The following is a 15,831-nucleotide window of genomic DNA, read 5'->3' as shown; positions in this document are numbered from 1 at the left end:
ATATCTAAAGAACTTACGGATACAGCACCGGAGACTTGGTAAACCACACTTTTTAGAAAAATACCTCAACACACTTCACACATTTGAAACCAACCTCTTCTAATACCAAAATTTTGAAAACCCATTCCACAGTCGATTTTTGCAACCCGACTCTAATACCACTAAATGTAACACCCCAAACTTGGCCTAGACGTTAGGGCCAAATCTAACATGCCACATTGAAGTGTTTTTCGAACATCATGTTTTCATTGAAAACCCTTCTTGAAATTAAAAACTTGTACAAAATCTCAGTTTACTTTTGTTTATTTTCAATCGTGGTTTATTAAAAAGTTATTCCCTTTTAAAATGTTATTACTGTTAAAACCTTATTTGTTGCGGAAGCTTAATTTAAAACAAATGATTTACGAAAATTTGATATTTTAAAAATGGTTGCAGAAACGTAGTGTTTGAAAATAGTTAATGTTTTGGAAAACTGTGTTCTACTTCTAGCAGGTATAAATCACAATCAATAAAATCTAAAATTTAAAATCCAGAAATTATACAGGCCTTATTACAACCTGAATTAAAATCAAAGTGCTTAAGTAAATGGGCAAAATAGAATAAAACACGTGCAGTTGTGTGGCCCTCTCCGAGTCCTTCATAGCTCCGAACCGTCTAACATTGGGGATTACCTGAAAGGTTAAAAACGGGAGAGTTACAAAAACTTAGTGTGTAATCCCTTTACTAAAGAAACAGTCAGTATACAGAAATAGAATCAATCTGGCCTAAGCCCTTTAACAGTAACAATACAGTTCAGTTCAGAGTATATGTGGACCAAAGCCCAAAACAATGTCATTTGGGACACAGCCCATAACAGAATCAATTGGGCCTAGCCCAAAATAATACAGAACAAGTTGGCCTAAGCCTAGTACAGTGACAAATCTCATAAACAAGTATGCAAGAGTATGAGGATGCATCACACCTCGATCCAGCCAACACACCACCCGTACCAACCTTACACTTACGTGAGGATAAGATTGACCCACCCAGCCAACACACCATGCTTCGCACCGGTTGCGACACTAATTCAACAGAACGGCCCAGCACCATAGACAGAATGGTTATAAACGATAATCAGGATGGCACAGAGCCATAATCAGGATGGCATAAAGTTATCGGTAACTGTAATAAGTTTGGCACATAGCCATCAGCGGCGGTAATATAATCGGTACACAGCCACGGGTAATTATGATCGACATAGGGTCATCAATATATATGTTAGGCATATAGCCACGAGTAAATACGATTTGCACAAAGCCCTAATCAAGATGGCACAGAGCCATATTTAGGTTGGCAGAGAGCCATAATCAGATTACGCGACTTTAAGCCATCGATAGGTCCACAGTCGTCTTGTGTGACCCGTCAGATCATTACTGGGTCCACAGTCGTCTTATGTGACCCGTGTGACCCAATCAGAACAATACTTCCTCTATAACCAATATCAACCCGATGTAGTATGTCATGTATGCAGAATGTCTGACCCACAAATCATCATATCAGTCACAGTTAAGTCATTCAAATCATAGTCATACAGTCATAGTTAAATCAGTCAAATCATAGCACAAGTCAGTTATTTACCCTCGAGGGCAAAATAGTCATTTTATCCTTTGAGGGTATTTCAGTAATCCTACCTTACAGAGGTATTTTGGTAATTTTTCAAATCAGGGATATTCGGTAATTTTTCAAACTGGGGGTATTTCGATAATTTCACAAATTAGAAGTATTTTGATAATTTCACAAATCGAGGGTATTTCGGTAATTTTACAAACAAAGGCTGTTTTGGTAATTTTATTCTACAGGGGCATTACGGTTATTTTACTTACTTTGAGGTCTCAGTGCAGATAACAACCTCTCAGTGGTCTATAGTCGCCTCGAGCGACACAAATTACCTAAAAGGTCATAACAGTATAAATGGGCCCAAGGCCTAAAATTCGACTCAAGTGGGCACACACGCTCGTGTGGCCCATTTAGCCCAATTTAAGCCACGGCTATGCGAATTACATAGTCCAGTCCAGTATTTGCCACTTGTCGTGGATTTTATTTGTATGGGGCTCACGAGCCCATTTAGCCCACACGGCCCGTTCAGCCAAATGAGGCCCAAATCGGCCCAAGCCAATGAGAACGCTCATGGCGGCCACCACAGTCTATCGCTCATGACTTGTGGGCTCAGTCTACCATATGAGCGATCATGCTCGTGAGGTCCCAAATGCCGAAGTTTCGACTTTTTGGCTTTTCGGCTTTTGCCGATTCATAGAAGAGATAGTCTGATTACACACCTTTTCGGGTTTTGACAATAACAAATTTGGTGTATGGTTACACACACTTTTCGGCTTTTAAGCCGATTATCATTTACGAAAAATAGTTACACACCTTTTTGGATTCCTGGTATGAAAGATCCTAAAACGATTCACACTTCCACTGCTTCAATCAATGTAGTCACAAATCCGTAGATAAGCCGAGTTTAATACGTTTGGATGCTACCAAAACAATGGGACATGATCACATGTTAAGAACCTTAATAGATTACCAAACAACACACTACTTACAAGCTTGCAATGCTACTTTTATCCTTACCGAAATACCTATCCACCAGAAGCAACTCGCGTTGGGCAGAGCCAACCGCTAGGAGAAAGAAAGTCATGGGAAGAGAAGGATATGAATACCAAATACTCAGCCAATGAAACAAAGGAATACCGAAGCCGATTTGCCCCTCCTTTAAGAGAAACCAAAAAAAGAAAAGGGAAAGAAAAGAAAATATTCGGCTTAAATCAATGTAAGGGAAACTAAAAAAAAAACCTGAAGGAATAGAGTAAAAGAGAAAGGGATATTCGGCCAGAGTGGGGAAGGTAGAAGAGAAAACTCACAAATAATTGATTTGACAGGGACTGAAATAGCAAAAGAAGAAAGAGACTTGGAAAATACAACATAAAGCTTTGCTATTTCATGAAACGGAGAAGAACAAAAAAAGCCGAATGGTCACTTGCCAATTTCGGCACCATAGAGAAAAGGGAAGGATTTAGAAGTTCAAAACATCAAAGAAAGCAATAAAGAAAATACCAAAACTACAACCGGCGTAGCCAATCATATCCACCAAAGCTCTCAAACTACTGCAAATACACACCAAAAGACCCCTAGCCAAATTCACCTACTCAAGATACCCAATTCTACTACAACTCCCCTCACACTTCAAATTCCTTGAAAATCTCCACAAATCACTCCCCTTTCCCTCCTTGATTTATTCCTTGATATCCTCCATAACAACTCCAAGATCAGTTCAAACTTTCACTCAACAGAGTTTGAATCTACTTCCAACTCTTGTCGTCCCATGTTAGTAAATTAAAAATTTCTTCGCTCTAGGCGTGACTCAAACACCATCCCCCTTTGAAGCTTTATCACGCCACTTACCATCAAGCCAATAGGCTCTTTATGTCATAACTTATCCCCAACATTTTATAAAGCCTTTACGCTAATATCCAGGTTTATTCAAGGAATAACCAAAAATTTTGCACACACCCTGACTTGAACCTCAAACCATACGCATACTCCTAACGCCACCTTGGCACTAGACCACATGTTTCCTTTGTCAGTTTTTAACCACAAATAATTATAAGGCCTTCCAGCCAACGCCATAGTTCACTTAGAGGGAAAACTAAAATTTTTGCTAAAGCCTAGATTTGAACCCAACACTTCTCAGACACTCCCAAACACTGCTAAATCACTTAACCACTGAAGCAGACAGTCAATTGTGTTATTTCCTTGCACACATAAACTTTTATGTCTTCCTACGCTCAAGGCCTATTTCTTCTAAGCCCAAATTCGGGGCGTTATAGGGCATACTATAACATTGCACCCCATGAAAATAAGGGGAACTACTAGAGCTAAGGGGAGGAGTTTCTTCGTTGCAATCTATTTTCACTCTCTTGTAATCTGATTTTATTGTGTTGTTTTGTAACACCCATACCAACAATCAATTGTGTTATTTCCTTGCACACATAAACTTTTATGTGTTCCTACGCTCAAGGCCTATTTCTTCTAAGCCCAAATTTAGGGCATTATAGGGCATACTATAACACCGCAACCCATGAAAATAAAGGGAACTACTAGACATAAGGGGGAGTTTCTTCGTTGCAATCTATTTTCACTTTCTTGTAACTTGATTTTATTGTGTTGTTTTGTAACACCCATATTGACCCGATTGTCGGATTCGAGTATGATGTTGCACAACTTAAAAACCAAATGAATTTGACAAAAATACTTTATATTTTTAAAGCTTAGTGGTCCCGGCGTATACCCTAAGTTTGATGTAAACCTCAGTATAACAATAACAAAACAATCAAATCAATTATACGCCAAGTAAACATTTTTAGACAAACATTTGACGAAAACCTTATAAAATTTGTTAGAGTTATATGAATCGCAAGATGGGTTATTTCACATACATAAGTTTCAAGTGTGTCACTAACAATTAAACATCATTCAAAACAGGTTGGCATGTATGCCTAAAAGATGATATGATAAACCATCATCAATAAGATTTAACATATATTTCAGGAGTTCATAAAATATTTCAAAAAATAGTGTTTTAGTGAAAGACATAAATTATTATAATGTTGGTTACAAACAGGTCTACATGCCACCCTTCCAAAAGGTCAATCATCATATATAAATAGGCAAGTGACTCACTATCAATAGTAACTCTAGCATAGTCCTTTTCTATAGAATCTCTTTCTTCCATCAATACACCTGAGAAGGACAATAGAGGTTTACACAAGCATTAGTACTTATAATGATACTCAACCTTTCGTAAAGGTTTAGACACACTAAACATAATACACCCAATGGCGTTCACAGTTCTTAGACAGACTTGATCTTTCAACTTAACACGACTCATAGGTGAACACTATTCACCCGGTTATCCATAAATTAATACAATGCACACGTTTTACACATGAGTTATACTTGTGCCAGACTCAGACTTAGAATTCAGAATCAGAATCAGAATCATATCAATCAGTCGTATTCATATGCATATTCTCCACCCCTTAACTCCTCATATCATTTTTGTGTAGTTGAACATGTTTTCTTGTGATATGCTAGTCCAGTTTGTAATATAGCTACCCTATCAGAGGTATCACAAACATATCTCCTTCTCATTTATCACATATCACATCTCACATATAAGTGATATTTTTTCACACAAAAATGAGGGTATTTGATCTCGAAACATGAACTGACCATTCTCCCGTTGACAACGTTGGTTTAACACCACCATAACCACACACTACATCATTGGGAGGCAACACTTATTTACTTAACTTATACAAAAATGGATTTTATAACACATGGAATTAAGAAGGAGCTCACCAGAAACTTTACTACAGTAATCTATGTAAGAGTATGCCAAAGATCAATCATGAGATGGTTGTAATAACATACATGATTTACCATGTTTATTAATATAAGGCGTTGCCATTATTATTTCAGTTTCTTTTCTATGTGTATAAATAAATCGTTTTATAATAATGTCTTGAGAATAATATGATTATTCTTAAAAGATCCTTAGTCAAGTATTATTGTTGACTAGGACAACAATAATGCATTAAGACTAACATGTAGTTGACTGATGATAAAGAGTTGTCATTGATATGGAGTGTCAAAATCAATGCATGAATATGTGTGTTAGAGAACAACATATTGGACTGACCCGCTATGAGTATGTTTCTTGGATTATTATGTAATTGTCACAACATTACTTATAGTGATTAATATGTATATGATCCTTAGACTTGAGATCATCATTATCCTAACATCGTGAGTTGTATATTTTGATACAGTCAAACATACACCGTAACTGGTTGTTCTATAAAGCCTGATGTTGTATATACCATAACCTATGTAGAGGGATATGGTTGATCAATATAGGATAAGTCCCTCCTACATAATGGGAGTAATATCTTAGGCCACTTGATTGAGTGAGACTAGAAATGCATGGCCATGCTCAAATAAGTTGATATGAGATGTCATACTTATTTATATATCATAGTCTACTCAAGATATCAAGGAACATGGGATGGACTATGCAAGTGTGACTATTCCATGACTTGTGTCCATTCCAGAGATAAAGGACTTAAGGATTAATACATGAAAGGTTAATCACAAAAAGGTTATGTCGAATCATGACTTCTTGTAACTTAGGTAGCAATGATGCATTGCTAGATGCCATTCATTATTTGTAACAATAGAATCGTTCTAGTATTACTGCTAATGTTACAAGAACCTATGGGGTCACACCCTATGGTTGAAATGAACGAAATAAAGCATAGTTGATATTGTGTTTTGTTGTCACATGAATTAAATTAATTATAGAATTAATTTAATTGGGCAATCAAATATCGAACATATTATATGTACAAGGATGTTGTACACATAATGAGAACATAGTTCTATTAATATATGAATTTGGTTCGTATATAAATTTAAATAAATATAGTTTAACGAAATACTTGTTATAATTAATGTAATTATAATTTTCGGTTAAAAACATTATTATATTTATTTATTTTTAATTATGATTATTATGTTCGGATAAAAATTTTATGAATTATGATTCATTATTTATATACCAATTATAAAAGGGTGAATGAGAGTGAGTTTTTAAAACCTTAGAAAAAAACTTGGCTTGTGAGGTCTAGCAGTCGTCAAGCAAAGAATTCTCCAAAAATAGTTTTGGAAATTTCTTCCGTTCATTGTCAAACTGGGTGCATTACATAGAGGTCAAAATCATAAAAGGTTGCGGCTTGGTTCGATAGTAGATCAGAATTCTCGTTGCCGAGGCATCACTGTCTACTCAGATTGAAGTTTCGGTAATTTCAAAACCATTATTTCACCCTGATTCATTCCTCGCACATGGATCCATGGGTTGGATCACCGAAATTATTTTTTTTATTAATTTTTGCTGGGCCATAGGGGTATTGACATTCCAATAATCTGCTCAACAGGTCCCTTGCCCTTATTACTTGGACCTTCGTTAGCTTTTTGAGCTAGATAGAGAGACAAAATATTTGTTAGATCATTAAACTACTAAAATCTAACATGCATGCACAAATCGGTAGCATGCAACCTAGAATCAGTAAGTTTCCTTCCACACAAGAAGTTCTAAGCCCTGTGCATGCTTTACTATAAATACATAAATTCCTTTGATAATAACCTAAGGGTTTACCAAAAATTACCCGTAAACTGGTATTATCAATGGCGTTAGCTAGATATTAAAAAATCCTTGTTAATGATTCTAACTTGCAATTTTCTAAAGATTTAGTGAAGAACACAAGGTAGAAGAAGAAGAAGAAGAAGAAGTTGAAGCAAAACTTAAAAAACATGTTAGCTAGATACCTATATGTAGCAAAGACATCCAGGAACAGAACTTAGTGGAAGTCAGAGGATCCCATGATCGCTATAGAAGTTTGAGAAGAAAATAATTTAAAACCTAATCATCTACATAACCCTAGTTCAGTTCTAGCCAGGTCTCAACTAAACCCTAACATTACTAATCGAGCCATCATAATATATAAAAAAACACAGAAACAAATCTACTGAGCTAGGAACTAACGAGTTCACCCAAAACATCTGGGGTTGACAGATATCTTAACAGAAAAGTCGACCCATCCCTAGAGTTCATCAAATCCTAGAGTTTGCCAAATGACGAATCCCACAGAATATGCCGCACAGTCAAACAAAAATACTTCACTAACCTACTCATTTTCTACCCTTGACTTAACTGACTTACAAGCCAAACAGTAACTTGACATAGTCTACGCCAAACGGGTTGTTACTTATTTGTTCTTGGTATTTTTTGGTTCTTTAAACTTAATGCTTGCATGTTTTCTAGGCGTGATAGATTTTCTAGTTTTGTATCAAACTTTATGGATGCTATGACGTGTTATTTTCGTAGTTATATATTTGGTTTTTCTGAATGGATGATGATTTTCTAGTTTAGGGGGAGTTTAATTCTCGTTTCCTTTATCTTTTATGCTTAAGGTAATTGTTGCAAGTTTTTCATCTAAAGTGTCATACGGGGTAACTATTGGTGCAACAAGTTGCTAACCTCAGCTGCAACTCATCTTGGCAACTATTTCTTTTAAAGTAGTTGTTTTCTTTTGATTAGTAACTTTTGACATGATTTTGGGTGACAAATTAAGAAAACTTATATAGTAAATTTTGTGTTCTTACAAAGAAAGATTTATTAACAAGCACCGAGGCAAGTATATGAAATTTAGAATATTGTTTCATATATTATTGAGTAATGGATAATCATTATATATGTCCCAATATAATCTAAATCATTATGATAATAGTTATGGTGCAAAATTTTAATAATTTAGTCTAATTATACTAGCTAGATTCACCTAGATAGTAATCTCCATACATTGAAGGTATGATTCACTTAGAAGTGTGTGGAAATAATTGTGGACATATTTGTTCATTTGGAGGAACTTTTTTTTGTGCAATTTATTTTAGAATCAAACTTTTTTACCTGCTTTCATGGAGAAAGTTTTAATTGGAGATAATGTTTCATTGTAATTGTATAGTATTAGGGTTATAACATATGTAGGTATGGCTGACCTTAAACCATCTTTAGGTAAACTATGTAAAAAAATCGATGTATTTATTGTTTATCGTTTCAATTTTAAGTTATTTCTTAAGTTGCAACTTAATAAATAATTAACTCGGCAATTTCAATACTTGCATCTATTATATATTAATATTAATATAAAAGAAAATATGCTTTTTTTTCTATTCCTAAAATGAATTATCAAAATAATTTATGGGGTGAGAGATTCTCTTGTTTTTCTTATTTATTTTAAAATTGTTAAATAATTTATTAGATACGAAATCCATTTAATCTCATTTTATTCGGCATTTGTAAATATTTTTCATATACTTGTATTAAATAGTTTTCAAAATATTGAAAAATTTGGAACTATAGATTGAAACATATCTATAGTGGTACATTTCGGTAAAAAAAAATAGTACATTCCCAATATAGTACTAATAATCTTGATTTCAATTGTGTTAATTGTATATAGTACCACTAAATCAGAATTTTTTTTAAATTATCAACTATATTTAATTTTTATTTTATATTACACAATTTCTTTTGTTCTATTAGTAGAAGAACCCCTAAAGTATATATTTTTTTCATTTTAATATTATTTTTTTCAAAACTGATATGGAAACTATCAATTGTGTCGGCTTACCCCAAAGTTAACACTAGACAATAAAAATTTACATGCAATATGTTTTTATCAACCGCCATTTACTTTTGGGATAAAAATGTCACAAAATTGATAGTTTAATATTACTTTAAACTAAAGAAAATTTGGGTGCCATATGAAAAATATATAGTTTAGGGCATTTACTTGTTAAGCCATTACCTAACAGCCAAATATTTATTTTTATTTCTAAAAAAATGAACGTTTAAACAATTAAAAATATCAAGAAGACCAATCAATTGAAAAATATATTCCCCAGACAAATTCTAATAATTGTAGTAAAAGATGCCCACCACAGGTTTCGACTTCTCCAACCTTATCAACTTACTTTTCTGACCGTTTGTCCTAACCAAACCCAGGTTGAATTAATGTTTTTTTTTCTTATTACAATAATTATACTTTCAAACTACACAAAAATTAGAAGCTCCATTCTTTTTTCTCTTGAACCTAATCCATGAAAGTAGTCAACTAAGGAACGTGAACCGAAAACACTACCACCATGGGAAAGCTTTTGCTAGTAATAAACTGCTTCATCCTAGCTATAGGCCACTGTGGGGGTCCACTTATGATGCGCCTCTACTTCATCCATGGCGGAAAACGAGTGTGGTTCTCGAGCTGGTTGGAGACCGGTGGTTGGCCCATTATCCTTTTCCCTATCGCTTGTGCTTACTTGCACCGTTCCAGGATCCAACCCAGTGCGGAAAACAAGCTTTTCTTAATGAAACCCCGTTTGTTCATTGCCGCCGCCGTCATTGGAATCCTAACTGGCGTTGACGACTACATCTACGCCTACGGCGTGGCACGTCTTCCGGTTTCAACCGTTGCTTTAATCATTGCATCGCAGTTGGTTTTCACGGCAGTGTTTGCTTTTGTTTTGGTAAAGCAAAAGTTCACTTCTTATTCCATTAACGCAGTGTTTTTGTTAACGATGGGAGCGGGGGTTTTAGGTTTGAATACGAGCAGTGATCGTCCTAAGAATGAATCATATAGGGAATACATTTTGGGATTTGTGATGACGGTGGGTGCAGCGGCTTTGTATGGGTTTATTTTACCTTTGGTGGAGTTAACCTACAGGAAGGCAAAGCAAGAAATCAGCTACGGCCTTGTGCTGGAGATTCAGGCGGTGATGTGTTTGTTTGCTACTGCTTTTTCCACAATCGGAATGCTGGTTAACAATGATTTTAAGGTGTCTTTTCTGCCTCGTTCTATATTAGTCTAGGATGGCAACTGGAATTGGCTGGATTTTGTTTGCCCATACCACTCTAACCCCAACTTAACAACTAAATTTCTACATTAAGAAATTCTTTGATTCCAAAACTTATTATCTATTTTTTTAAATCTAACAAATAAATCAAATACACATTCTGAAAAATAAACTAAATACATATATAATAAATTCTAGTAAAAAATAAACAACTCTGATTCATTTTTTTAAGTGATTATATAATTAAAATAACGCATTTTATTAATTTTGATCTAAAACTAAAACGGTCCTAATCCAAATTGAAGCTTTTAGTTAAAAAAAATCTCACTCACTCTATCTTTACATGTGTTTGGAGAGCGGATCCGCTCGAATGAGTACAATAAGAATTATTTGCAATTTTGGATAATTACGCTAGTAATTAATCTTCAAATATTTAATTACCTTTTTAAATATGTAATTTTATACTTGTAATTTTTAAAATAAAAATATAACTTCCAAAATTAAAAAGTGAAAGTAAATGCTTTTTCATATATTTGTACTAAGTTGGAATGATAAAATTATCATTATTAAATTTTTTTTACTTAAATATCATCCAACACTAATGTTAGACGATCAAATAAATTTCACATCTTTAATCATACTAACAATATATATAATTTACAAAATTTTAGTTACATATATTTAAAGAAATTAAAATCCTTGTAAAAATAATATAATCATTATCTAATAATAGCGCTTTCTTACCGTAACTCTACTGCGTCTAAACATTTCCTTTTTGAGTTAGAGGTTTTATTTTGGTATAACATTTAAGGTTTATATTTGATATTTTAATAATGCATATATATTGTCAATAAACTTTAACAAGTTACGTAATTAAATTTGAAGTAAATAGAAGTTTTTTAATTCACTGAAATTTTTACATCGTAAATTCTATTATTGAATCATTTTATTTTGTAGCTATGAATGACATTAAAATGACATAATTTTCAAGGTAATTCCAAAGGAGGCAAGAGAATTCGTGCTTGGGGAAACAAAGTATTACACAATTGCGATTATGAGTGCAATAGTATGGCAATGTTTTTACTTGGGAGTGATAGGAATTATCTTCTGTTCCTCATCATTGGTATCGGGTATTGTAATTGCTGTTCTATTGCCTGTAACTGAGATTCTGGCTGTAATTTTCTACAAAGAAAGCTTTCATGCCGAGAAGGGAGTGGCGCTTGCACTCTCACTTTGGGGCTTCCTTTCTTACTTTTGTGGGGAGATTAAGCAATCCAAGATCAACAAACCGGCTCTTCATCTTCTTCAATCGGAGATGCCCTCGGTTCCTAATTGTCAGATTAGTGTTTAATGTACTTTTTTTTATTTCAACAACTATTTACAAAATAAGAAATTTATCATAGTTATATGAATTGCTTTTCCAGTTTCATGCAAGTATTCAATTTCCAGTGAAGGAAAAATATTTGGTAGAACGAAGTTTAAAAATTTCATCAACAAAATTGAGGTAGTAATAAGTTGATGTAAGATATAGTAAAAATTTAAACAAATAAAGAAATAAATAACAAAAATTGATACATAGAAATCTTTTTAATTTTGGTTGTGAGTTAAAAAAAAATGTATGAGTGCACCAAATATTAATCCCTAAAATAATAATGACTACTGTAAACCACATTACTAGTCATCTAACTATTTACATTTTGTTTAGTCACTCAATTATGAAAAGTTATCAAATAGTCATCTAACTATTCAATTATTTCTTTTTTTTTTATCACTAACCCATTAAATGCCTAACTGAAAGATAACCTGACAGTTGTTAAAATTTACATAATAACAAATTTAACCATCAATGCTTATACATGAGTCAATTTAGTCTTAGTTTTTAAAAATATAGCCCACAATGTTTACACATTTCCTATGTTATCCTATTTTCTATTTAGAAGAAAACAATTTAATACATAATGTTTAATTTAGAAATAAAAACAAAAATACATTTTTTTAAATTATGTTTATTATTAAACTAGATAATCCTTAAATTCATTGCTATCTTTGTACTTCAAATGAATAAGGACTTGATATTTCTCAAAGACAATTAACACATTTTTTGTTTGCTTGAGTTGGTTGTCATGGATGAAGCAAATCAGAACTTAAAAAAAAAACAAAAAACCTGAAGTTGTTAGACTTAAAATTGAGTTATATTAACAAAGTGGGTACTTTTTATTTTCAAGGAAATCTTATTGCGGCTTAGTCTTTGGAAGTTGGTGATTTCAAAGGCACTTTCATTTTCCTTTTATTGGTGGGTTGGTTGAAGGAGTGACGAGGCTCACTTTCCAATTGACTTTAAATGCACACTTTTGAAAAAAAGATAAAGAAGAATAAATCATTCTCTTGAAAATCAAGTCACTTTCCACTTTAGTTCAATAAAAGATCTACGAGGTCATAAAAAACCTTTCAAATCATTTCTAAGGTTTCTTTACAAAACTATAGTGTTAGGACCTTGTTCGAGGTTAGTTCATGCTTGAAAAACACAAATTTAGAGGTGCAGGGCTAGAGTTACCAATACACGGCCCTATATATTAGTACCTTGCTCTAAAACTGTAGCATTCTAGGTACTCAGTTGCATGTATCGATACCTGAATGTAGGAGACCCCAAAATTGGTTCAAAGAAACTTCAAAACATCCCAAACATAATCAAACCAATCCAGTAAGTTTCAATTCATTTTAAGACCTTATAAACATTGATTTGGATACACATTCATCTTAGAAGCATAATTGAATCAAATCAACTCCAAAATCATTAACTTGAAACTGTTAAAAACATTTCCCATTTCATAAAATATCCCAAAATATAAAAGTTTTGTAAAGAATACTCTTAGCCAATGCACATATCAATTTAATATTTTCTAATAAAAATAATTCAAAACATGATCCTTCAAGATTTGATCTTTTGTTTCTCAGAATGGATCTTCCACCTAAGCATTTTAAACCACTAACGCGTTCAGCTTAAAAAGCTTATTAAGTACTCTTAGATTTTCTTCTTTAACATCTTTCACCCTTCCATTGAGTCTTTTACGTTTGAAAAAATATGGTTCAAAAATAATTTTCTTGCACAACGAAAAAATAAAAGTTTAAAAATCGAGCCGGCTTGTGATATTTATAGCAACAAAATTTTTCCTGAAATAATTGTTCCGACATTTCAATTGAACGATCTGCTTTGCTATTTTCATACCACAAACTGCTTCAAGTGTAGGTTCAAACAGTTTCGAATCAAACATAGAATCAAAAATAGTTTTTCAACTTTAAATTCTCTCTCACTTATAGAAACCAGTAGAATTGTTATTTTAAGAAAACCGAATTTATACTTAGAAATAAATTCTCACTATTTCCAGGCAGAATAACAATATCTCAAAGTTGTATGTAACTTGTATATTCTAGCCTTATCGGTTTTATTTATTTATAGGGAGAGATAGAGAAACCTCGGTTGAATTAGTAGAACACAAATAATACTTATTTAATAGAAAAACCAATCTCCTAGTTGAACCAGGGGAGAGAGGCTACTAACATTAATTAATAATACTAAGGTTGCTGATCGAGCCTCGATATGTGTGCATCGGGGATTAGAAATATACAATTTAATTTAGAATGATGTGTGTGTCTACAAGTGTATAGATCAAATTCTAATATAGTAAATTTACAATGAAATACTTTGGAAGTATTTCGAAGATCATAACCAACGGAGGTTTGTTTAAACTAAATTAATAGGAAGTATTAGCACACTAACATAGGTCTAAATAGCTACCAGTTTACTCATCATATTAGGGCCAAAGTGAAAATTAAGAGCCGAAGAAATAAAGACTAAATTGCAGAAATACTAAAATTGCCAAATTAATAATTAAATTAAAAAAACAGAAGGTGATTAACTTCCATGGTTGTGATTAACTTAGATTTAAGAATTTTACCAATTAATTAAGAACTAAACTAGTTAATACCTTTTATGGCGCGCCAAATCCGACCGAGACGGTTTAACTTGAATCTATAGCGTCACATTAGTGACTTACGTGACCACATTACAGACCACCAATCACACCACACATTTTCATACATACTTGTCAATCAAAAATAGAGGAAAACATACATTGTAAGGCTCGGTTACCCTAATTGACCCGAAATTGGAAGAAGCTAGGATTAAATTAAAAGGACTAGTAAATTATCAGACTCTGTTGGGAAATTCGAGAATTTTGGTGGCCAGAGTATGAATAGTTGGATCCTAATTCTAATTCAATTAGTCTAGAACTAGCTGATTCTAAAGTGGGAGACAAAATAATTAAGAATGGATGGTGGAAATGGCCAATGAGGATTGTGCCCAAGGGGAGCCTATATATAGGTGTGAATGGAGACAAAATTTTCTCAATTATGTTTATAAATCTTTCCTTTCCATAACATTATCTTCTTTAGTCAGTTTAAATAATAAGGGGATGCAGATGAAGAATGCTCTACATGTCGCAACAGAAGTGTGAATTTAAGTTCGGTGATGGAGAAATTGAGAAACCGGTAAGCTTCCTTATCTCTCTGTACTTGTAAATTGAAGAGAAGAAGTAGAGTAAAAACTCTCAAAGCTTTTAGATAATTGTGTATTTTGGATCTTAAGGGTTGAACAACTTTAGTTTAACCAATACATGGTTGTCATGCTTAGCTGCTAGGATGAATGAGGTTCTAGCATTTGGACTAGCTAAGCTGTCAAGGAGAAGAAAACAAGGTGAGTACCTGCAATTTACTTTATGGTTGCTAAATACTATTGTGTGAAATTGTCATGCTAACTACTAGTTGTAATAGTTTATGATTGTTAAATGGTTATCTAGCATAATGCATTTCATAATGATATTCTGTATGGTATGCATGAATATTGTATGCATGATACGGAAAGGAAATTACCAATAGGTTAGATGAAGTTAAGAATGGGAAAAAGGGGTGATTCGGTTAGATATCACTATATGGTGTTGCTGAATGCACCCATGATGAATGAAGCTCTAGCCCTTGCGAGGGGGACACTACGATGTTTGAGCATCAATGTGTAATATGACAAAATGGAGGAATGGGCGAAGGAATAGGGAAAGAGGAAAATGGAATTCCATTAAAATTTCACCATCTGGGATTGCTGGGAGTAAACCTTGATGTGCAATGCTCCAGGCTTTGCGAGGGGAAGCTTCGGTGTTCAAGTATCAAGGTGGATATAAGATATGATGATATTGACGGCTGATAAGTTCCATAGTACAACACTGTGACGACGGTTAATAAGTTTTATGTGGCGACACCATGACGATG

The 15,831-nt window shown here is 33.5% G+C and overlaps 1 protein-coding gene across 1 annotated transcript; it reads left to right on the top strand.

Moving 5' to 3' along the window:
• The first annotated feature begins 9,549 nt into the window (after positions 1-9,549).
• LOC107921356 (purine permease 3) lies at positions 9,550-11,939 on the top strand. Its single transcript, XM_016851225.2, has 2 exons — positions 9,550-10,494; positions 11,504-11,939. The coding sequence occupies exons 1-2, from the start codon at positions 9,808-9,810 to the stop codon at positions 11,861-11,863; spliced, it is 1,047 nt and encodes a 348-aa protein (XP_016706714.1). The 5' UTR covers positions 9,550-9,807; the 3' UTR covers positions 11,864-11,939.
• Positions 11,940-15,831: the final 3,892 nt, after the last annotated feature.

This window comes from Gossypium hirsutum, chromosome D01, assembly GCF_007990345.1.
Source record: "Gossypium hirsutum isolate 1008001.06 chromosome D01, Gossypium_hirsutum_v2.1, whole genome shotgun sequence".
Lineage (NCBI taxonomy): Eukaryota > Viridiplantae > Streptophyta > Magnoliopsida > Malvales > Malvaceae > Gossypium > Gossypium hirsutum.
This window is presented reverse-complemented; position numbering and strand designations above follow the sequence as displayed.